This window comes from Saccopteryx bilineata, chromosome 2 (genome assembly GCF_036850765.1).
Source record: "Saccopteryx bilineata isolate mSacBil1 chromosome 2, mSacBil1_pri_phased_curated, whole genome shotgun sequence".
Taxonomy (NCBI): Eukaryota; Metazoa; Chordata; class Mammalia; order Chiroptera; family Emballonuridae; genus Saccopteryx; species Saccopteryx bilineata.
Genome location: NC_089491.1, coordinates 288,288,441 through 288,312,007, shown reverse-complemented (window position 1 = coordinate 288,312,007; position 23,567 = coordinate 288,288,441). Strand labels below are relative to the sequence as shown.

General features: G+C 40.8%; 1 protein-coding gene across 1 annotated transcript in view; it reads right to left on the bottom strand.

The window, feature by feature from the left end:
* SOAT1 (sterol O-acyltransferase 1) overlaps window positions 1-19,229 on the bottom strand; it is a 60,030-nt gene extending 40,801 nt beyond the window's left edge. The window contains exons 1-2 of the mRNA XM_066261253.1: window positions 19,012-19,229; window positions 6,608-6,730 (exon numbers count right to left, since the gene is read on the bottom strand). Of these exons, the coding sequence (XP_066117350.1) occupies window positions 6,608-6,722 (115 nt within the window). The 5' untranslated portion in view covers window positions 6,723-6,730; window positions 19,012-19,229. The remainder of the gene's footprint in view (window positions 1-6,607; window positions 6,731-19,011) is intronic.
* Between the last annotated feature and the right edge of the window lie 4,338 nt (window positions 19,230-23,567).

Below are 23,567 nucleotides of genomic sequence, written 5' to 3'. Positions count from 1 at the left end.
AAAGAAAACAAGATAGAAGGTGACAGAGGACAATCTGACTTTGGGTGGTGGGTATGCAACATAATTGAATGACAAGATAACCTGGACTTGTTATCTTTGAATATATGTATCCTGATTTATTGATGTCACCCCATTAAAAAAATAAAATTATATAAAAAAAATAAAATTAAAAAAAAGAAAAAAAAAAAGTATCAGCTAATATCTTCCATTTCTTTTGACTATCTAATCTTCCTGTAATGAAAACTAAGATATTCAATCTCATTCTTCTGACCTTAAAAGCTATAAAAAGTACTAATAAATATTCAATAACTTTATTTCTGCTGGTAATTATCTCTCATTGTATAAAGCATTTCTCAAGTTAGTGGAATTTTGCATCTCTCAGAATGCCACAGTAGTATACTCAAAAGGTCACATCACCCACCACTGAAAAAAGTCTCAAGTAACAGGCTCCCATATCGTTGCTCGAAGTACAATATTTCTAGAGAACAGTCTGGCGATCCCTACTCAAATCATCATGATCATGTATACAGAAAACACTACAAAACCCACATATACACTATTAGACCTAAAAAATAAGTTCAGCAAGGTTGCAGGATATACAAAACAAGTTGCATTCTATATGGTAGCAACAAACAATCAGGAAATGAAATTAAAAAAACAATTCCATGTAAAATAGCATCAAAAGGAACACAATACTTAGGAATAATTCAACAAAGGAGTGTAAAACTCCGCCCTGGCCAGATAGCTCAGTTGATAGTGTCAGCCCTAACACAAAGGTGTTCCTATCTCTCTCTCCCTTGCTCTCTCTCTAAAATCAATAAACAAATAAAAATTTAAAAGCCCTAACACAAAGGTGTTCCTATCTCTCTCTCCCTTGCTCTCTCTCTAAAATCAATAAACAAATAAAAATTTAAAAATAAAACTTACATTGTGAAAACTATAAGATTTTGTTAAAAAAATTAAAGAATATCTAAATAAACTGAAAGAGATCCCATGTGCATGGACTGAGGATTTAATATTGTTAAGATGATATATTAGTTTCTTGTTCTGCTGTAACAAATTACTACAAACTTGGTGGCTTAAAACAACAGAAATTTATTCTCTTACACATCTGGAGGCTGAACTGAATCAAGGAACAACAGCAAGGCCATACTCCCTCTGGAAGCTCTAAGTAGAATCCAGTCCTTGCTCTTTAGCTTCTGATAGTTGCTAGTATCTCTTAACCTGTGGCCACATCACGCCTATCTTCAAGGTTAGTATCTACAAATCTCCATTCCATCTTCATATCGTCTTCTCTGTGTGTGGTCACATCTCTCTGCCTCCTACTTACGATATATTCAATTGCATTCGGGACCCACTTGGATATCCAAGACAATCTTATTTCAACATTCCCAATTTACTTGTACTTGCAAAGACCCCTCTTCTATTCCCATTTCTTGCCATAAAAAGAAGTATTCACCGGTTTCAAGTTTTAGGACCTTTGAGGGGAGAGGGCATTTTCCAGCCGACTACCTATGGCAGTACTCCTGAAATTGATGTGGTATCCACATGCGAAAGACTGAAGTTGAACCCTTACCTTATACTAAACACAAAAATGAACTCAAAATGGATCACTGACCTAAATATAAGATCCCAAACTATAAAACTCCTGGGAAAAAAAATGAGAACAGAATAGGAGAAAACCTTTATGATGCTGGGCTTGGCAATGATTTCCTGGAAAAGACAACGAAAGTATAGGCAACAAATGCAAAAATAGACAAATGGGATCATTTCAAACTTAAAAACTTCTATGCATCAAAGGACATAATCAAGAGAATGAAAAAGGAACCTACAGAATGGGAGATCATATCTGTAAATCAGAAATGTGATAAAGAATTAATTTCCAGAATATAATCCCCACAACTTAACTGAAGAACTCCTATAACAACAAAAAACAACTCAACTAAAAAATGGCCAAAGGACATGAACAGACATTTCTCCAAAGATATACAAATGATACATGAAAAGGTGTTCAACATCACTAATCATCAGTTAAATGCAAATCAACTCAAGTGAGGTGTCACCCCACACCCAGGAGGATGATTGCTGATAAAAAATAGTAACAATAACAAGTGTTGGTAAGGGTGTGCTGAAATTGCAACCTTTATGCACCACTGGAGGGACTGTAAAATGGTGCAGCCACTATGGAAAACAGTATGACAGTTCCTCATAACAGTTAAAACTAGAATCACCACACAATCCAGCAATCCCACTTCTGGGTTTTTATTCAAAAGAATAGAAAGCAAAGTCTCAGAGATATTGTACACCTATGTTCATTCATAGCAGCAGCATTATTCACAATAGCCAAGAAGTGGAAGCAATTCAAAAGTCTATCAATGGATGAATAGGTCAAGAAAATGTGACATGCATAAAATGTGTTATTATTCAGTCTTAAACAAGAAGGAAATCTTGTCACATACTACAACACAGATAAGCCTTGAAGACATGATGCTAAGTGAACTAAGTTGGCAAATATAGTTCCATTTATATGAGGTATCTAAAGTAGTCAAATTCATAGACAGAAAATAGAATGGTGGTTACCAGGAGCTGGGAGAAATGAGGAATTTTTAACTCATATAGTTTCAATTTTTCAAGATTAAAAGTTCTGGAGATCTGTTGCACAACAATGTGAATCTACTTAACACTATTGAATTGTATACTTAAAATGGTTAAGACTGACCAGTAGTGGCACTGTGGATAGAACGCTGACCTGGGATGCTGAAGTCCCAGGTTCAAAACCCCGAGGCTGCCGGCTTGAGCATAGGCTCATCCAGCTTGAGTGTGGGGTCATCGATATGATCCCATGGTCACTGGCTTGAGCAAGGGGTCACTGGCTCAGCTGGAGCCCCCTACACACACATCAAGACACGTCTGAGGCCCTGGCCGGATGGCTCAGTGGTAGAGCGTCAGCCTGGCGTGCAGGAGTCCCGGGTTCGATTCCCGGCCAGGACACACAGGAGAAGCGCCCATCTGCTTCTCCACCCTCCCCCTCTCCTTCCTCTCTGTCTCTCTCTTCCCCTCCCGCAGCTGAGGCTCCACTGGAGCAAAGTTGGCCCAGGCGCTGAGGATGGCTCTATGGCCTCTGTCTCAGATGCTAGAATGCCTCTGGTTGCAACAGAGCAACGCCCCAGATGGGCAGAGCATGCCCATCGCCCCAGATGGGCATGCCGGGTGGATCCCGGTCGGGTGCATGTGGGAGTCTGTCTGACTGCCTCCCCGTTTCCAACTTCAGAAAAATACAAAAAAAACCCACACGTCTGAGAAGCAATCAATGAACAACTAAAGTGATGCAACTACGAGTTGATGCTTCTACGTGCTCTCCTTTCATGTCTGTCTCTCTCTCTCTCTCTCGCTCGCTAAAATGGTTAAGATGGCAAATTGTTATGTGTGTTCTTACCACAATTGAGAATTTAAAATATAATAATTTTTAAGTGGACAAAGGACTTAAATGACATTTCTTTAAAGATTTACAAATGGCCAATAAGTACATGAAGAGATGTTCAACATCATTAGCCATCAGATCAAATGCAATTCAAAACCATAATGAAATACCACTTCACACCTACTAAGATGGATATCGACAAATAATAACAAGTATTGGCCTCTCACAACTTGCTGTTCAGAATATAAAATGGTGTGGCTGCTTTGGAAAAGTTTGGTAATTTCTCAAAAAGTTAAACATAGATTTACCATATGACTCAATTCTACGTCTACGTATATACCTGAGAAGTGAAAACATGTTCACACAAAACTGCTCACAGCAGCATTGTTCCTAATAGCCAAACACTGTAAACAACGGAAACAACCAAATAACTAATAATAAACAAAATGTAGTATATCCATACAATAAAATATTGTTCAACTATAAAAGAGAATGAAGTCACTGATAAACTAAGTATACTTTTTTGAAAATGTGAACTAAATACTATAAAATCATTATAATAGTCACTCTTACTTCAACAGCCCAAAGGCTGAGTAACCATATAATTTATCAAACAAACTAGGACACTTCTAAGAATGCGAGGAGACACTTTAAAGAATTATAAAGGACACAGGTAAAAACTGAGCAAATTAGGAAACAAAATCATCCTACCCATAAGTTACTGAAATTATAAACCACAGAGTTAGGAACTCAAGAATTACATATGTTGAGTTTAATGAAAAAGTTCTTGGGTTATATCAAAGTGATCCACCACAAAGTAGTTCTAGTTGAGTCTCAGAGTTCTTGATACCAGTGGTTCTCCCCAGAGATGCCAATCGGCATTGCTCAGCAGGCTTTTCCAAACTTAACATTCCTGGACCCTCCCCTGAGATTCAAAGTCAGAAGATCTATAACAGGGTCCAAGAAGCTGTTTTTGTTCGATGGATGCTTTCCACAGGCTTGATGTTTGAGGTTTCATTCTACAGGTACTTCTCATGTACACCCTTTGATGGTTAACTTTGTATGTTAATTCGACTGTGCTAAGGAAAGCCCAGACAGCTGGTACATTATTTCTGGGTGTGTCTGTGAGGTTGTTTCCAGAAGAGATAAGGAGTTGAATCATCAGACTGAGTAAAGATCCCCTCTCCAATGACAGAGGGTCTGAACAGAATGAAAGGCGAAGGAAGGACATATAAGCTCTCTTGCTTGAACTGCCCGGGCACAATGGTGCACTCGTTTCTCGGGCCTGCAGACTGGGCCTCAGACCATCAGCCCTGATGCTCAGAACTTTGGACTTAAGATGTGGACTAAAACTACACCAGAGGCTTCCCTGGGCCTCCCGTTTGCAGACAGAAGATTTTGGGACTCCTCAGCCTTCATCTGAGCCAATTCCACATAACAAATCTTTCTATGTATCTACATCTATCCTATTGGTTCTATCTCTATGAAAGACCCTGACTAATATACACCCCAACTGAAAATCCACTAAGATGTGTGTCTTGGATCTTAAACTGCAATGAATCACCTGCGAATGTTACTAAAATGAAATTTTAATAAATGTGAGGTGCGACATTTCTAATAAGCTACCAGGTGGTACAGATGTCCCTGGTCCTGGTTGGTGGGCCACACTAACTGGCACAGCTTGGTGTCTGTTAAGTCCTTAAAACTCAAAGGCCACATTTTACCCATCTGTCCCCAAAGTGAACAAATATTTACGTATGTAGAGAAACACATTCTATTTTCAGATCAGCATTACTGAACATTAACTAAGGAGAGGAGGTCAAACTATTTAAGCAAAAATGTCAATTTTTAGTATCTGCACTAAAACCTGGAATGATTAAACTCAACAAGCTAAAACAATAAAGAGTAATAAAAATATGTAAAAATTAGAATAATTTAAACACATTTTAAAAATTGAGACATAAAGAGAAAATTGTATCTGGTGATAGTTTCAATAAAATATAGTTTTTCTGTCTCTAAGACAAACAAAATGGCTTATCACTCAGTCCCAAAATCATGAAAGGGGAATGTTTCCACCCAACATTGGCTCAAATTTCACATTTTATATTACACTAAAACTAGCTCACATGCAATAGAAATGTTTCATAAATAGCTAATTAAGAGTACAGCAATCAGTAATCTTTATTATGCAAATTTAAGAAGAAACATTTATTTTTCTGGGGATCCAGCTGTTGATATTTACAATTAAATTTAAGCAGGAAAAGTAAAAGAATGTTTCTTTATTTAAGAAGTTCAGGGTGCCAGACAACTTGTCTCAAAGTTCCACCCCTATTTGTTAACCAAACAATTCTCCAACTCTCAAATCCTTGTTGAAATGAAACCTATTCAAATGTCACTGCAAAAATGAATGGCCTGATGCAATAGATGACATCAGTTGGAGCTGTGTTTGCAGGTCTATCAGTCTTAAGCACAAACCTTGACCTTAACAACAGGCACTATGCCATACTCATCTTTGTGCTCTGTGTTAAACAGACTTGGATATAAGAATACAACTTCCTAATCTCTCTATCTCTCTCAAGATTTATAGCCTAGTACTGAACTAGATTAGTTATCCTGGTCATTACTCTCATTAGGTGTATTAAAAGAGTAAATTAGTAGCACTTATTCATAATAATCTAATTATGCTAATTGCAGAAGGAGTAGTTCTCATTCATGTAACTTGGAGCTCCATAAGAACAACCACATCTGTACTGATCACTGCTATAAGCCTCAGCACCTAGTAGGGCACCATAATTATTGGTAGGTTAGGTGGTTGAAGACTTTAATAAATGGATGGTGTCTAAAACATAGTAGAAACCCAAAAAATGTTCACTGAATTAAGAAGAGCTTATTTTCTAATTTATTCATCCATGAAACTCTACATAATATAAATCCTTCATTGAAGTATCTATTGCAAACTCCACTTACATCAATAAAGCTCACCTCTATGACATGTGCCGTGTCACCAGTAGTATCTAAGTCAGCTGTGACTAACAAATTGGTACTCCTTTCTATTCTTTATCAATACATTTTCCTCTTCTGCATAACTGTTATAGCAAAGAGAGCTAAAGAGATGGCAATCCTTGTTCTAGAACACAGAATTTATTCTCTATTTCACTAATTCACCTCAAAAATGTAAAACCTCACCATTACTAGGTGTCTCCAGGGACTGCTTTGTAGGGCCTCGCCAGTCTTCCTCTTCTCCAGGATTCTCACTGGACTTGGACAGCCGTTTTCTTAGAGATGTCTCTTCAACCACCATTCTGTTATCTAGGGAAGAAGAGATGTAAAATGTTTTGAACTAAGTGTCTGGTTTAGGCAAATTTCACAACATCACCATATTTAGAGGAGGTAAAAAATGATGATACAGTCTCTTCCTTCTGTTTCACTTTGACCATGTTTAAGCATTTTCTGAGTACAAGATACTATAATAGATGAAATGAAATTAGTCCCTATAAAGTAACTTACTGGTTTCAAAGGCCCTATTTAAGCATAGCCCTCATTCTTAAAGAACAATTGATTTGAACAAGGCATAAAAATCAATGAAAAACAATTCAATAACAAAAGGTAAGTACAAAGATGCCACAAAGTAGAGTACAATTAATAAGTAAGTCAATGGTAAAAATAATAAATATCTGAAGGTCAGAAGATAGGACAAGAGCATTAAAAGACGTAAAGGTTTCACAGAATAGAAGGTGCCTGGACTGAGTCTTGAAAGGTGAGAACAGATCACTCATGGGAAAGAAAGGGTTAAAATAAAGTCCTCAGAAGCCCTGTTTGTGACTGACTACACTACTTCATTAAGAGGTCAAGAAACAAGCTTTTTTTGAGAATCAACTCAGCATAAGTACTCTGCTAGGTGCGCTCCATTTCCCCATCTAATCTGCCTAACAACTCTGCAAGCAAGATGTTATTACTCCCGGTACACATGTGGAAAAAAAATAAAGACTCAAAGCAGTTACTGTCAATGCCTTCCATCCTCATACCAGGAACATACCTGAAGTTGCACAAGTTGGGTTTATTAGGAACCCACACCATGAGAAACTGGGGGGGGACTCAGTAAGAGAGTATTAGCAAGGACTTACTTAGGACTTGGGACGTGGCTAGGCGATTCTGGGGGAGAGTACAAACAGCAGAGGGTCACTGTGGCATGGACGCTGTCAGAAAGGCGACACTGGGCTGCTCAACATTCCCTATCGGAAGGCCCCTAGAGGGAGGTTGAGGCTGCAACTGGTAATGCAGAAACCATCCCCGACACTAGTCTCGGGAAATGCTGTGACTCAGACATGTTCCTACTTTGTCTGTGTCCAGACGTGATGATGACATGGACTTGTTTTGTCTTGATCTATTGTGGCCCCAGCGTGGCCTTTTCAGATGTTGAGAGTCAGTGAAACTGTTTTCAGCAGAACATTAAGAACTGGCTTTAAGTGCTGGGCTCTCTCACAGCAACACTGAGGCCCAGCTGACAGCATGTGCAACTCTGGGAGCCAAGGGACGCTTTCTTCCTCATCACAGTTACCCACCAGAGACCATACAGCTAATGACAGGGCCAGACTGGAACCTGGGTCCACCCCAAACTGCAAACACCACTATTTTAATATTTTTTTAAGTTGATGAAAGGAAAGACTAGAAGCGAGAGCTGAAATCAAACTGTAAATGCCTAAGAAATGACAGCTTTTGGTGAGCCTTTTAAGCACTGAAAAATATGATCCAAGTTAAAATTTGGACAGATCAATGAATGTCAAGACAGAACAAAGTTTACTTAAAAGCAGTGTTTTATTATGTATGAAGTTTCCATTAGTATGAAGCAAAATAATATAACAATGAAGTACTCATACATTATTTTTAAAGCCATATTTTTTTAATTCTAAGGTTACAATCTCTCTAAACTTTTCTGTATAAAATGTAGTACATGATGAGTTTGATTTTTTTTTTAAAAATATCACCACTTGACAAAGTAAAAATCTGATGAATATAGATCAGTCCCCTTCTCATTTCTTTTTGAAATTGAACAAAAAAAAACAATTATAGAAGAGTGGCTGAATATGTCAAGTAGAACATTCAGGAGACCAATAAGCTCCAATTAAGAGGAATCTATGAAAAAGGTCAGGGCAACTGATAAATCTGAAAGTCATTTGTGTGACAGTGACACAGGAATTCAGAAGAGCATCTAAGATCTCCAACCGAAAATACCAGAGACGAACAGACACCTAAACTCTAAGGAACTCATTCAAAGTAAGACACCAAGAAGAAGTACATAGAAAATAAATCAGGGAAAAAACAAGAGATAGAAAGATGCAAAGAAGGACCAAGACATTTCAAAAAGGAAGGAAGTAAACATAGGACAACGCAGATTAAAAACACAGGCTACTTTTCAGTGCCAATGTGCTTTATATCTATGATGTATTTTAGTTTCAATATAACCTTTAAGGTAGGTACTATTATTTTATTCCTCAAATAATGTCTTTGGTCACCATGTCATCTGTGATACTCTTTCCAGTCTCTAGAAAGCACATTCTCCTCTGCCCTTTCTTTATCTAGCTAACCCTCATCACCCTTCCAAGGAACAGCCACAGCTGCAGCAGCAGGAACAGCAGCTTTGACTTAGGGAGCAGCTATTATCTCCCTACCAGACACTGTGCTAAGTCCTCTACATTTTCTTATCAAGTCTTTACAAACTTAGAAGGTAGGTCTTGTCCTCATTTTACAGATGAGAAAAATATGGTTTAGGGAAGTGATTTCACTTGGCCCAAATCATATGATTCTCCAACAGCAAAACTGGGATTCAAAACCAGAACTGCTAGATTCCACAGACTGTCCCAAAATCACCAGAATGCCTGACTCGTATCCTCTGCTAAGGTTTCTTTGACACCATCTGTCAGCTCACATTCCTCGGAGCTCCCACTGCACCCTGTGAATCCTATAATGTTTACTACTCTACTCAGAGAGCAATTCTGTCTCCCTTAAATAGCAAGAGTTTCTCAAAGACAGAGACTACAAGGTATCTACTCTTTGAATCCCCAAAACCTAGTGGGGAGTCTCTGGAGCACCACAGGCCGGCATTAGGATAGAGTGATGTACCAGTTAATGCCACAACCAACTACCCTAAGTAAAAGGATACAGTACTCTAAACTTAGAGAACCATGAGGAAAATATATGCTGGGAGGAGACCAATGAGCATCATCTTAACTGTTAACAACTTTGTACATTCTACCCAACAATAAGATCTACAACAATTGTTTTTATTGGGGATGCAGGGCCCTGAGACTCCTAAAGGTATGCAAAAACTACTTCAAATATTTCATTAACTGAAAGAAACAATTATACATTTATCATGTTAAGGGAATAATACAGGCTAATGAAATAATGTCTCTTGGCTTTTGGCTGAGACTATCAACTCAGAAATCAGTTATCTCATGCTGATTAAAAGCACTAATTAAGAGGTAAAAAAAATTTAATAACCAAGTTTGACAAATAAATGATGTTTAACAGGCAAAAAAATAAATTAAGCCTGGTTACCCCAAATAAAATGAATGAGTCCTTGGTCATGAAATTAGGAACCATCAGCCTAGTTTAGAGAACAAAGCCTTATGTCAAAAGCTAACACACAGGTACTGAGTTTGCACAATCACACTGTAATAATTTAATCAACTTATTTTAAAAGTGAGCCAAAGAAGAAAATGTCAACTTTGTGACAAAACCTTTCTATCAAAGTCTATACGAATCTCGAATCTCGTTAGTCTCCGATTCCTCTCAGTAGGAAGAACTGCTACACAGTGGAAAAGTACAGCACTTCCTATCAGAACCCTCTATGTAGTTTACGTCTTTGCTCCGTCATACTATGTCCTTGGGTAAATCCTCCAACCTCTCTGAATCTGTTTCTTCATCTTGAAAATGAAGATAAATACTACTGCACTTTATCATCACACACAAAAAAAGGGAAGCGAATATACACAAAAATGCCAACATTTTATTTAACACCAAGTGTAAAGAATCAGGTGAGCTGATGTCTGCAAATGTACCTCCTGTACGCTAAATGGCAGTCAAACTTTAAGCCATGTCATTCCTCAAATTCTACTTATTTGCTTTACGAGGTACTAGACGAGGGTAAATAAAGTGCCATAATTACATACTTCCTCAAGCGCAGCTCCAACACCACGTGGTTTCCAGGACAATGTTAACAAATTTTATGACTGTCATGCACACAGATGTTAGGAAGGATAACTATTACTTAAAATGAATCACTTAAGGGGGGGGGGGGGGACAAAGAAACCTAAAACAAAAATTTTTAATAGAAATAAGACTTAAAGGCTCAGCCTGACCTGTGGTGGCAAAGTGGATAATGTGTTGACCTGGAACACTGAATTCACTGGATGGAAGCCCTGGGCTTGTCAGGTCAAGGCACATGTGGGAGTTGATGCTTTCTGCTCCTCCCCCTTCTCTCTCTCTCATCTCTCTAAAAATGAATAAATAAAATCTAAAAATAAAAAGTCTCAGCCCTGGCCTGTTGGCTCAGTGGTAGAGCATCAGCCCAGCATGTGGATGTCCCAGTTCGACTCCCAGTCAGGGCACACGGGAGAAGTGAGCATCTGCTTCTCCACCCCTCCCTTTTCTCTCTCTCTCTCTTTCTATCTCTCTCTCTCCTTCCCCATCCAGCAGCCATGGCTGGATTGATTCCAGCAAGTTGGCCCTGGGCACTGAGGATGGCTACCTGGCCTCTGTCTCAGGCGCTAAAAAAATGGCTCAGTTGCTGAGCAATGGAGCAACGGCCGCAGATAAGCAGAGCATCATCCCCTAGTGGGCTTGCCTGGTGGATGCCGGTTGGGTGCATGACAAAGTCTGTCTCTCTGCCTCCCTTCCTCTCACTAAAATAAAAAGCTTACCACATTTTTGACCAAATCTTCATATCATGTAAATGGTAAAATAATATGATGTCTAAATTGAACCTCTCCTGCCATGCATGTCAACTAACAATATATAACTGTTATCACAAAAACTGGAGGCTGATTATAATAATGCTTAGTTCAACCATTTCTTCCCTAGATATGGATCATTTTGGCCTCTGAATGGAGGGGAGCCCACAGTGAGGTCAAGAGCACAAGGGACCAGTGAGAAGACTATTACATTTACCCAGGTGAGGGATTCAAGAGAGCTGACCTTTTTGAACACTCACCTAAAATAAGACTGAATCTATCCCCATAATAATCTAGACACTAGCTAGGCAAATGACTTGAGCTATTGCAAAGTCAAAAATTCTAATTATAATTAATGCTAAATGGTTTCTAAGTGCTAGCATGGACCACTGGCCTTATGTGAGGTGCACCATAGTGTCTCCATGCCCTCCCATTAACACAGGACTTGGAAGAAGAGTGATACCCCTTGTTTCTTATTACCTCCAGGTCACCTTCCTCCTGCCCAGGTCACTGTTCCTCCTCTCCATCCTTAGATACCTCAGCCAGATTATCATAACTGATACCACTCCTGTGGCAAGTACGTGCTGTCTTCCCAGTCACTCCCCTCATTCAGTGAGGAGGGGAACACTTCACTCCTCCCGTCACTAATTCTTCTGTACTTCTTTTACTTCATTTATCCACGTACGCAGATCCATCTAATATCCTGGCCTCCAATATCCTTGACTCCTTCTTGTCTCCAGCAATCTGTTCTTCTGTCTCAGTCACACCTTTCCCTAGAACTTACTGTTACCAATACCTGTACTGACTCCTAATTCTGATTTCTAGCCCCCAACCCTCTGAACACCACCAGTTCACTTACTTATAGCTCCACAACAATTCTTGAATTCCTTCCTCCTCACACCAGCTCCACACTTCTCTGAGCTCCAGGCTCATATCCGAAGGCCTACATGACACCTTCACATGAACATTTCATAGACATCTCAAACTTAGCATGACCAAAACGGAAGCACTAATGTTTCCTCCAATTTCATTCTTCTCACTGCCTTCCCTGCATCTCAGTGAATGGGGCTAACAGTCAACTTGCCCAGATTAAACAATAACAACAACAAATCAAACAAAAAACTAAGAAGCGATCCCTGATTCTTTACTCTTCCTTATCCAATCCAACAGCAAGTCCATTTTACTCTGCCTTCAAACTATAAGCGCAATTCAGATCTTTTCTTACAATATCAATCACCTTCACGACAGTCTCACCCACTGTCACTGCTGAGTACACTAGCCTCCAACTGGACTCTCTTCATTTGCTCCCTTCCAGTCTACTTTTTTTAACACAGCACCCAGAGTAAAACTTCATATACATTAAGGAAATAAAACACCTGCCCTTAATCATTAATAGAGTAGTGTAAGAGTTGGAACTGATGTTCACTTTTCTTTCTAACTTTACCCATTAATGTTAAAAGATAACTATAAAACAATTAATGAGAACATTTACCTAGTTTGGAATTTAAGTTGGAGGTGTACTCATAAAAACGATCTGTTCTAGAGCTTAACATTTTTCATCAACATCTTCCATTCAGAACCTAATTCTAAACTTAGGTTATCTAAGAGACTCTAAAAAGCAATTTGCTGCCTGACCTGTGGTGGCACAGTGGATAAAGCGTCAACCTGGAAATGCCGAGGTTGCTCAAAACCCTGGGTTTGCCTGGTCAAGGCACATATGGGAGTTGATGCTTCCTGCTCCTCCCCCCTTCTCTCTCTCTCTTTCTCTCTTCCCTCTCTATAATGAATAAATAAAAAATAAAAAAAATAAAATAAAAAGCAATTTGCTGACAAATACAATGCCCTTTACTCCTTTGGAAAACCTTCAAACTTGAGAGACTGTTCCCCTGAAAAAATTCAAATGATTAGAATAAACATTATTATAATTGTTTATAAGTTCCCTTAGTGGGTACTTACTATTTGTTTCACTGATAAGACCTTTGAGTACATCACCTCCTTTACATGCTAACAATAACCTTATGTTAAAGGAATGCTTTTTTCTTTTTAAGTGAGAGGAGGGGGGGTTAGTGAGACAGACTCCTGCATGTGCTCCAACCAGGATCCATCCGGCAACCCCATCTAGGGCCAATGCTCAAATCAACTGAGCTATTTTTAGCACCTGAGGTGAACACACAAACCAACTCAGCTATCCTCAGCATCTAGGGCTGACACTCAAACCAATAGAGCCACTGGCAGTAGGAGGGGAAGTGGGGAGGAAAAGGGAGGAAAAGAGAAACAGACGGTTACTTCTCCTGTGTGCCCTGACCGGGAACTGAACCCGGGACATGCACATGCCAGGCCAACACTCTATCCACTGAGCCACTGGCCAGGGCTGAAGTAATTCTGTATCCTCTTTCAAACTATAGAAATTATTCCAGAAAGTATAGTCTTCTATCAAACAGAAAAAAGTAGTGGCTGCCAGAAGCATAATTATTAATAACAGTTAAGAAAGAAAACTTTAAAAGTGGACAGCAACATTAAAAAATAAAGGCAAGAACAAGCACAGTGGGTTTTTTTTAATGTGGTCAAAGGAGTTATGTTTGTTACGGTCCCCCAATTCATCATTGTATCAAAGCAGACCTTCACTGAAGTTCAGGCTTTAGTGACCTTGGCACATCTTTAAAAGGCTGTGTGATACTTTAAACATAGAAGGCAAGGCAATTTGCACTAAAAAATGTATTAAGTTCTGACACTGAGAAGATAGGTGGCAATCAATTATCTGAAAATGAAAGTCATGTATATTAAGCAGTTCTTTCTACATTGATGTTAAATGTGTTGTAATAACAGGTGTACTGCATCATACTGCATCCATACACACACACGCACACACACAAGCACAATGTGTCAAGAGAAGGAATAACTATTTATGGAAGTCAAACAAGTCCTCATGGAGGTGATATGAGAGCCAGAGTTCAAAGAATAGAAGTTTGCTAGACATCAAAACAGAATGGGAAAAGAGCACACTATGAAAAACATGAACATGCAGACGTTGGTGGATAAATTCATTATTTCCAACATGTTAATGAGGTCTACTGTGTGCCAGGCCCTGGGATAGACAGATGACAACAACAGTCTGTGCCCCCAGACTGAAAATCTAGTGGGCCAAAGACATAAAAACATAATTATAACACCCATGATATTACAGAACACAGTTGAGATAGCCTACAGTATAAAGGGAATTTAGCCTGGTGGCTAAGTGAGCTTAGGGGCAATTAGGAAAGGTTTTACCTGAAGACTGTAAAATTTAGTTTGTCTTAAAGAAAGAGAAAGAATAAAGCTGAGCACAGGGCATATGGAAGGGCAAGAACAAAAAGGTCAATGGCCCTTATGGACTATTCCAAGGAGTCTGGAACTTCACACACAAACAAGGAGCTGGCAGAGTTTTTTAAACTTGATATTTGTCTAGTAAGATAACTCAGGTGACAATATGGCAGATGTGCTAGAGAAAAGAGTTATTGACAGGGAGAACACTGGACTCACACAAAAAGGGCCTGAAGTAAGGCTCAAATGACAGGAGTTTACTAAATGAACAAATTATTTCATGAAGAATTAAGAGATAAGGAAGATAAATTCACAAACATTAAGCTGAAGCATCTATATGATATTCAGGTGGCTGTTGGAAATGTAGATCCCAAGGTAGTTTTCTAACTCAGCTAAGACCATGGGTGTGCCATTAAGCTAAGCAACTACAGAAGAGAAAGGAGCAGAGAAGTTTAATATTTATACAAAGTGTATGTGGGCCAGTCAAGTGATGCTGACCAACAGGCAGATAAACAAACAAGTTTGGGCTGAAGATGGAAATCTGGGATTCATCTGTACAGGCAGCAGCTAAAGCCAAGGCACAGAAAGGTGATCTCCAAGGGAGATCATAAATCAAGAGGCTAGCTAGGTAATAATAAAGCTAATATTAACCTTATACTCACTATGGCTCACTTAATCCTCAAGACCACCTATGCTGCAGACAGGTACGTACTATTATCCCATTTTACAGATAATTAAGTAATTTTCCCAGTATCATAATTAAGGAACAATAGAAAAAAACAAGGCTAGGAAAGATTAGTGGAGAACCAGGAGCAAACAATGTTTGAAATCAAGTTAGACGACTCAAGAGGTAATCTGTGGCAGTATCATGGAAATTTTAAGTAGGGAAAAAAGTGGAGGGAAAAAAAAGGAGGATGAGACATGGTATATTTCACAATTTGGGGACATTAAAAGCTATGATTTACCTTACGTTTACAGTTAGCTTCAGGAAGGGCAAAAAAAAATGTTGGATTGGGTTGCAAAATGAGTTGAGGAAGTGACAACAGTGATCATAAGACTAGTCTTGCAAGAGATTCAGCAATGAAGACACCAGGCACTAGTGTTTACTAAGTCGGTAATATATATTTACTGTACCGGACACCAGAGTAAGTGCATCGCATACCTCATTTAACATTTCCATTTTAAAAGGTGCAAAAAATTCACAATAAATAAATATTTATATTAAAAAATAATAATAAAAGATTCAGAAATGTTATGAAACTTACTCAAAGTCACACTCGGTTGGTTAGAGCATCGTCCTGAAGCTCAGAGGTTGCAAATTCAATCCCAGGTCAGGGCATAGACAGGAACAAATTGATATTCCTGCCTCTCTCTCTTTCTCCCTTCCTCTTTCTAAAATCAATTAAATAAACATTTAAAAAGAAAACACAATTATTTCTTAAGAATCTAATCTATGCCTTGGTTTTGTAATGTTCAGTATGATAGCATCTAACTTGGCTTAAGAAAGTGTTAATAATCTGCTGTTGATGCTATCTAATATATTCTCCATTTTTGACTGGTTATCTTTAAAAAAAGTTTTTTTAAGCGTTAAACTGTAAATCTGAAGATCTAACTGCCTTTATTAAGCGACTGAGTTGGGCAACATCCCATCTAGCAACCAGAAGGGTGCTCAGATGAGTTGTACAAAATGAAAGGTTTTTTTATAGGCAGAAAGAGGGGTAGAACTAGGAAGTCAAGGGTGGACTATTTCAGGAAGGACACCTTCCCATAGGAGATGGTGGGATCTTATCAGGTAGACTGGTTATGTTTCTGGGAAAGACTGAAACTGCAATTAGATCAGCTATTAAACCTAGGTTTGGGATGATAGGATTTAAGCAAGAGTAATGCCATATTGGGCCTGTGGTTTCTGTTTAACAAAAGCAAAATGAAAAGAACTGATTTGAGAAACAAGTTCAAAGAAGTGTCAGTTTTGGCCTGCCTACAGTGTTTCTATTAATAAAGCTTTCAAAAGAGCCTATGAATCTATAAAACAAATATTGAGCACCTACTCTGGGAGAATTTTGCCATATCACTCCGGGGATCAGTAAAGGGGGGAAAAAACAGGCCCTGGCCAGTTGGCTCAGTGGTAGAGCGTCGGCCTGGCGTGCGGGAGTCCCAGGTTTGATTCCCGGCCAGGGCACACAGCTTGGGAAGCGCCCATCTGCTTCTCCACCCTCCCCCTCTCCTTCCTTCCTTTCTCTCTCTCTCTCTCTCTCTCTCTCTCCCCCTCCCACAGCCAAGGCTCCATTGGAGCAGGGTTGGCCCGGGCGCTGAGGATGGCTCTGCCTCAGGCGCTAGAATGGCTCTGATTGCGGCAGGGCAACACCCCGGATGGGCAGAGCATCACCCCCTGGTGGGCGTGCTGGGTGGATCCCGGTTGGGCGCATGCGGGAGTCTGTCTGACTGCCTCCCCGTTTCCAACTTCAGAGAAATATAAAAAAGAAAAAAAAGGGGGGGTGAACAATTGCAGATCAATTAAAAAACCAAAACACAAAATTCCTCCCTCTTCCTTCTAACAAGTTTGCCTTAATATAATCTCACAATACTGACATACCAAAGATTTAGGTCATTAACCAATTAGCAAAAATAAAGAACACAGGTTCTTACATCTGTAGGTCATCATACTCATTTATCCTACATGATAAATTCCAAATCTAAATTTATTTAAAACTGTTTCCATTTCCTTCCCCAAGGAAACAGGCACGCTTCCCTAATTAATATTTCCCATTCAAAAGTTCCTTCCTCTATCCTCCAAATCATTCCTCCTTTCATTGTGCCAGGTGCTGGGCCAAACTCTAGAGAATTAAGACATAAATAAGATGGGCTAGACCAGCTTTCACAAACCAAAGCATCTAAGTTACTAATACAGCTTGTTACAACTGATGATTAATTGCTGCTAAGGAAAACTGAGTGCTGGGAAGACTTTGCCAGGACAGGACTATTTCAGGATGGGTTTCCTGAAGTGATATCTGGGCTGATAACTTGCCAGGACAGGATGGGTTTCCTGAAGTGATATTTGGGCTGATAACTGAGGAAGGGAAAGAATAGTGCCTAAGAGGTGGAGGCAACCCTTTAAGACCAGGAGATAGTTTAAGAAGCTTTCTCAGAACAAAAATTAAACCAGTGTAGCTTGAACCTACAGAGCTAGGAGGAAAGTGGCCCCAAATCAACTGGAGATAAGAAGAGTGTCAGCAGTAAATTGATCTTTTTATCCTAAGAGAAATGTGAAATCTTTGAAAGTTCTACGTGTGTGATGCATAGAAACACATGCATTTTTAAATGATTAGTTTATTAAATGATTACTCTTGAATGCCTTATAACTCCTTCCAAAATCTATTCTCATGCCTAGACAACACACAAGCCCCCCTAACAAGCCATTCATCCATTACATCCAACTTTAAAAAGGGGGGGGGAGTGCTTCAAGTTTGATTCTACATCAAGGGACAGTCAAGTACTCTGAAAAAAAAATAAAGTTAAACAAACGGCAGCCACTTAAATATTAGGAAGTGACCAATAAACTTAATCTACAAATAGACTACAGAGCTTACGGTTGTTTCTCCTTCACAAATAACTTCTAAATATATGTCACTTAAACTCAGTGGCTATTAACATTTAAGAACCACAGAAACTTAGTTACATCCTAATATATATTTCAGACTAAATTGCCCTGGCCAGATAAAGTTTGATTAGAGTATCCTCCGGATACGCAAAGGTTGCCAGTTCGATCCCCAATCAGAGAACATACAGGAACAGCTCGACGGTTCTCTCTAAAGTCAATATATTTTTTAAAGACTAAATTATGAGTTTGATTAAAGGCTTTGGTGCCCAGACAAGTAGATTTCGATGTCTTTTTAGGGATAAAGTGCTATTTATCCCTTTGCACATGTGTTTTTTTATTTTCCTAAATCAATTAGAAGCTGACTTCCTGAGTGCATTTTTGGTTTTGCTTTTTAAGGAATAAAATGTCTTCGAACTTTCTTTACTACCAGCTTGAGAGATGCCACAGCATATGTGGAACACCAACCTTCAAGCAAGATCTGAAAGGCTGCCAGCCACCCGGGGGTGGGGGGTGGGGGGCGATGGTAACTTTCCCGCCCTCTCCATCCCGCGAACTCCCCAGGACTCGCGGAGCCTCCCCTCCACCGGCTCTGCGACTCCCCCTCCGCGCCACCCCAGCCCGGGGCCAGGCCAAGCCCGCCGGGCCGGGGTTACAGCCGCCGCCTCTATCCCCTTCCTCTCCGGCGGAGGTGGGTGGACCCAGACGGGAAGCGAGGAGGGGATCCGGCGCACGGGCATTACCTGGGGCCAAAGCCCGGCAGCGGGGACCTCTGCGAGAAGGGCAGATCCGAGAAGCTGTCACAACTCGGCTGGGAGGAAAGTCGGCTCCAGAAAGATCTCCAGGCGTCCCAGGCCAGCAACGCTGCCACCCTAGCCACACACGCAGATAAAGCAACGATCCCCGGCCCCTCCGCCCCCAGCCTCGCGGCCCGCTACGCAGCGTCACGCGCACGGCCCGCGCCGGCCCCGAAGTTCATTGGTGGGCTCGGCGGGCGCCAGGCTCCGCCCACCGCCCACGGCCGCCCCGCCCCATCCCGGGTGCACGGGTACGCAGTGCGAGAGCCCCCAGCTGGCCCTGTCGCGGTGCGAGGGGAGCTTGGCGCGAACCGGTCGTGACACCCGAGGCAGCGGCTTGCTTTCCGTTCCTGCCCCAGCGATCCAATGAGCGGCAGATAATGGGACCGACACAACTTCTTGCAAGTCCCAGACGGCACCCCGCATAGTAGCCCGGGACTGGCAAGACTGGTGCCTTGTCTAGAGACTCGCAGAAGCTGCTTCTAAACCTGAGAGGGTCATTGCAGTTCGAACTGACCCTCTAGGAACAAAACAGAAGCACTAGTCAGAAGCGTTTGTCATGGGATGCTTCTTTATAAACTGTAGTGACTGTGTTTTTAAGCACGTGCACACTAGGTAAGGAGACAGTAGGATACCTGAAATAATGGGGCAATTCGAAAGGGGACTTAATAATCGAAGAAAAATAATTATTAAGAGAGATTTAGGACATAAATTAGCTAGAATTGTTAATCACTTAGGTTTTATGAAGGCAAAGGTGTAGGTGAATTTAAAGGTAAGGTAGGTGATGAGGGCAGCATGGACCAAAGGGCCACACTCACAACCTTCAAACCAGCACAGGTTAGCCTAGCCGGCCTCATCGCTTATAGACCCTACTCCAAACAGATTAAGATGGCCACCCATGGCCAGGTCAAGCTGCCCTGAACAAACGGATCAGGTTTATCTGAACTGACTACCCTTCGTGGCCTTTTGATAACAAAGAGGATGCACAAGTACATGGCCACCCAGAGCAGGCAGCACTGTTCACCCCAAAGCAGAAGCCGCATCAGCATTTAGTAAAATTCAGTACTAGCAGTCACTGGCAACCTACCCAGTTTGTTTCCTATAAGACGGTGATTGCTGCTTCTGCCCATTATGATTTTACCAGGATCTGGAACGGAGAGTCCTCCGGGTAGACAGTATTGACATATGACCTTTCGAGTTTACCACCCTTGCTCCCATAAAAACTTATAAAAATTGAGATGTGTTTCAGCTTATCCCCTTAGCATCATACTTATGGACTACTGGGTGAACTAGTTTGGTTGTGTGTGGCAGAAGAATAAGCAGTAATGTGGTCTATGAGCAAGGAAGATAGAAACCTCAGAACCCAAGAGATTTATTACTAAGGGTTTGGTAGAAGGTTTTTCTATGGTAGAGGATGGGTTGGCAAAATTTCAGGCTGAGGACCCCAGCAATGACAGATTCAGTAAGGTCTACAGAGCTGTTATGGGTGCCTTGCAATGCTATAGGAAGATTTTGGAAGAGAAGAAGTCATCAACTTTCGAGACTAGCCTAGAACAATTCTTTAAGAAAGTAGAGAGGCCTGCAACAGATCCTGTACCCTCTACATCAGCTGCTTCTCGATATGAAACACCTGTCGTACAGGAAGAATCATCCCTAGCGTCTCCTGCATGTTTCTTAGGGAATCTTGATTCACCTGACCCAGTATCTCCAGCATCTTCTGCAGGTTGTCCTGCCTCTCCAGTTTCCTCCTCCCAATAGGTCACTCTCTCTCACCTTGCAATGCCCCTTCCAGTGTGCAAGCCACCCACAGGAATAAAAGTAAGAAATTATTTTTTTACACTCATTTTTTTTCTGTTACTACAAACAGTGTACAGTACAGTATATTTATATCCTTTTTTTTTCCTGTGGTTTAGTTGTATTTATATGGTCTAGATCAGTGGTAGTCAACCTGGTCCCTACTGCCCACTAGTGGGCGTTCCAGCTTTCATGGTGGGCAGTAGCGGAGCAACCAAAGTATAAATAAAAAGATAGATTTAACTATAATAAATTGTCTTATAAAGATTTATTCTGCCAAACTTAGCGAAAATCTGACATAAAGTATTTGGTAAGTAATTATTATTATATGCTTTAACTTGCTGTAACTCTGCTTTATAAATTTTATAAAGTAAAGTTACTTCCCTACTTTATAAATCACCATTAATGTGGAACTGGTGGGCAGTTAGAAAATTTTACTACTAACAGATACAAAAGTGGGCGGTAGGTATAAAAAGGTTGACTACCCCTGGTCTAGATTATGATTTTACAGCTGTATTAGGATAAGGAAGTGACTTAGGCTAGGGTGTGTTTCGACTTATACCAAAATTCGGGTTACATCACTGTCGTAGGAACTGAACTGTGTTGTAACTTGAGGACCCCTTGTAGACCCAATGTCATTTGAGCTTTACCTCTCCCTTCCCATTAACTAAAGAGCAGTAAGAGCACAGGCACTCATTTCCTTTGAAACTATGCTGGCCACCTTATATATATAAATATATCAAAAATATTGATTTTTCCTTTGTCTCATTTATTCATTGAAAAATTATTGAGTGATGGGCACACAACACAATCAACTGTTCAAATGCTATAAAAATGTTTTCCTAAAACTTAGGTACTCTTATTGATCAATGTCACCCCATTAAATGTAATTTTCTAAATAAAAAATATATTGGGTTTTGTTGTGGGTGGTAGGGGTACAGCAGTGAATAAAATGGAAGAAGCCCTTGCATGTAGAAGCTTATGATTAAGCAAGAGCTTAATCATGTTGGCTTTTTTTTTTTTTTTTTTTTTTTTTTTTTCATTTTTCATTTTTCTGAAGCTGGAAACGGGGAGAGACAGTCAGACAGACTCCCGCATGCGCCCGACCGGGATCCACCCGGCACGCCCACCAGGGGCGACGCTCTGCCCACCAGGGGGCGATGCTCTGCCCATCCTGGGCGTCGCCATGTTGCGACCAGAGCCACTCTAGCGCCTGAGGCAGAGGCCACAGAGCCATCCCCAGCGCCCGGGCCATCTTTGCTCCAATGGAGCCTTGGCTGCGGGAGGGGAAGAGAGAGACAGAGAGGAAAGCGCGGCGGAGGGGTGGAGAAGCAAATGGGCGCTTCTCCTGTGTGCCCTGGCCGGGAATCGAACCCGGGTCCTCCGCACGCTAGGCCGACGCTCTACCGCTGAGCCAACCGGCCAGGGCTCATGTTGGCTTTTTTTGTTAAGTTTTGTCTTGTTTTGTTTTTTTTGTCTGGTCTTTTTTTTTTTAAATCAACCTGTTTTTTAGAGAATGACATGGAGGAGAACAGAAATGGAGCAGGGAGAAGCCAGAGAACAAAAGGAGGCTATTGGACAAGTTCATGCAATAGGCAATGGTGACCTGGATTGGCGTGGTTGCTATGGAATTAGAAGTTGAAGAATTTCAAGATATTTCCTGAGGTACAGGTATAAAAAAAGTTAGTAAACAAGATGACTCCCAAGGTATTTTCTTAAATGAATAGGAGAATGGCATTGCCATTTTTTCAAGGGGGAAGACCATTTAATATGATTGGAGGGCCCATGAAAGCCTCTGCCCAAACTAAGCCTCTCTTACTACTGGCTTGAAAATCCTTAGGACAAAAGCTTGGTTAAATTCAAATGTTAGCTTCATCATATTCCAAAAAACACATGGGCAGAACTACTACTAGTTGCTAGGGATATAAACATGAATAAGAACAATTGTCTATTGAGGAGATAGAAAGTAGCTCAGCATTTCGAGACAATAAGTGTTACAATAAAAAGAGGTAATAAGGCCCTGGCTGGTTGGCTCAGTGGTAGAGCGTCGGCCTGGCGTGTAGAAGTCCCGGGTTCGATTCCCGGCCAGGGCACACAGGAGAAGCGCCTATCTGCTTCTACATCCCTCCCCCTCTCCTTCCTCTCTGTCTCTCTCTTCCCCTCCCGCAGCCGAGGCTCCATTGGAGCAAAGATGGCCTGGGCGCTGGGGATGGCTCCTTGGCCTCTGCCCAGGCACTAGAGTGGCTCTGGTCGCAACAGAGCGACACCCCAGAGGGGCAGAGCATCGCTCCCTGGTGGGCAGAGCATCGCCCCTGGTGGGCGTGCCGGGTGGATCCTGGTCAGGTGCATGCGGGAGTCTGTCTGACTGTCTCTCCCTGTTTCCAGCTTCAGAAAAAAAAAAAGAAAAAGAAAAAGAGGTAATAAAATTGCCTGCCTAAAGGGTCATTGTAAAAATTAAATGAGTTAATGCCTACAAAGCTTCAAGTACAGACACTGGCATATAGAAGTATTCAGTAAATATTAACTTATTTTAAACTTTTCTACATTGAAGTTCATGATTATTGTTGATCTTATTATCCTCTGTTTACAGTGGGAGCAGAAGGAATGATTATCGCAGCCTGCTTCTCTAGAAAAGGAAATGTTGAAATGGAGGAAGGCTGACTCCAGCTTTCTAAACCAGTAGGAGGAGGACTTTAATTGGCAGGCAA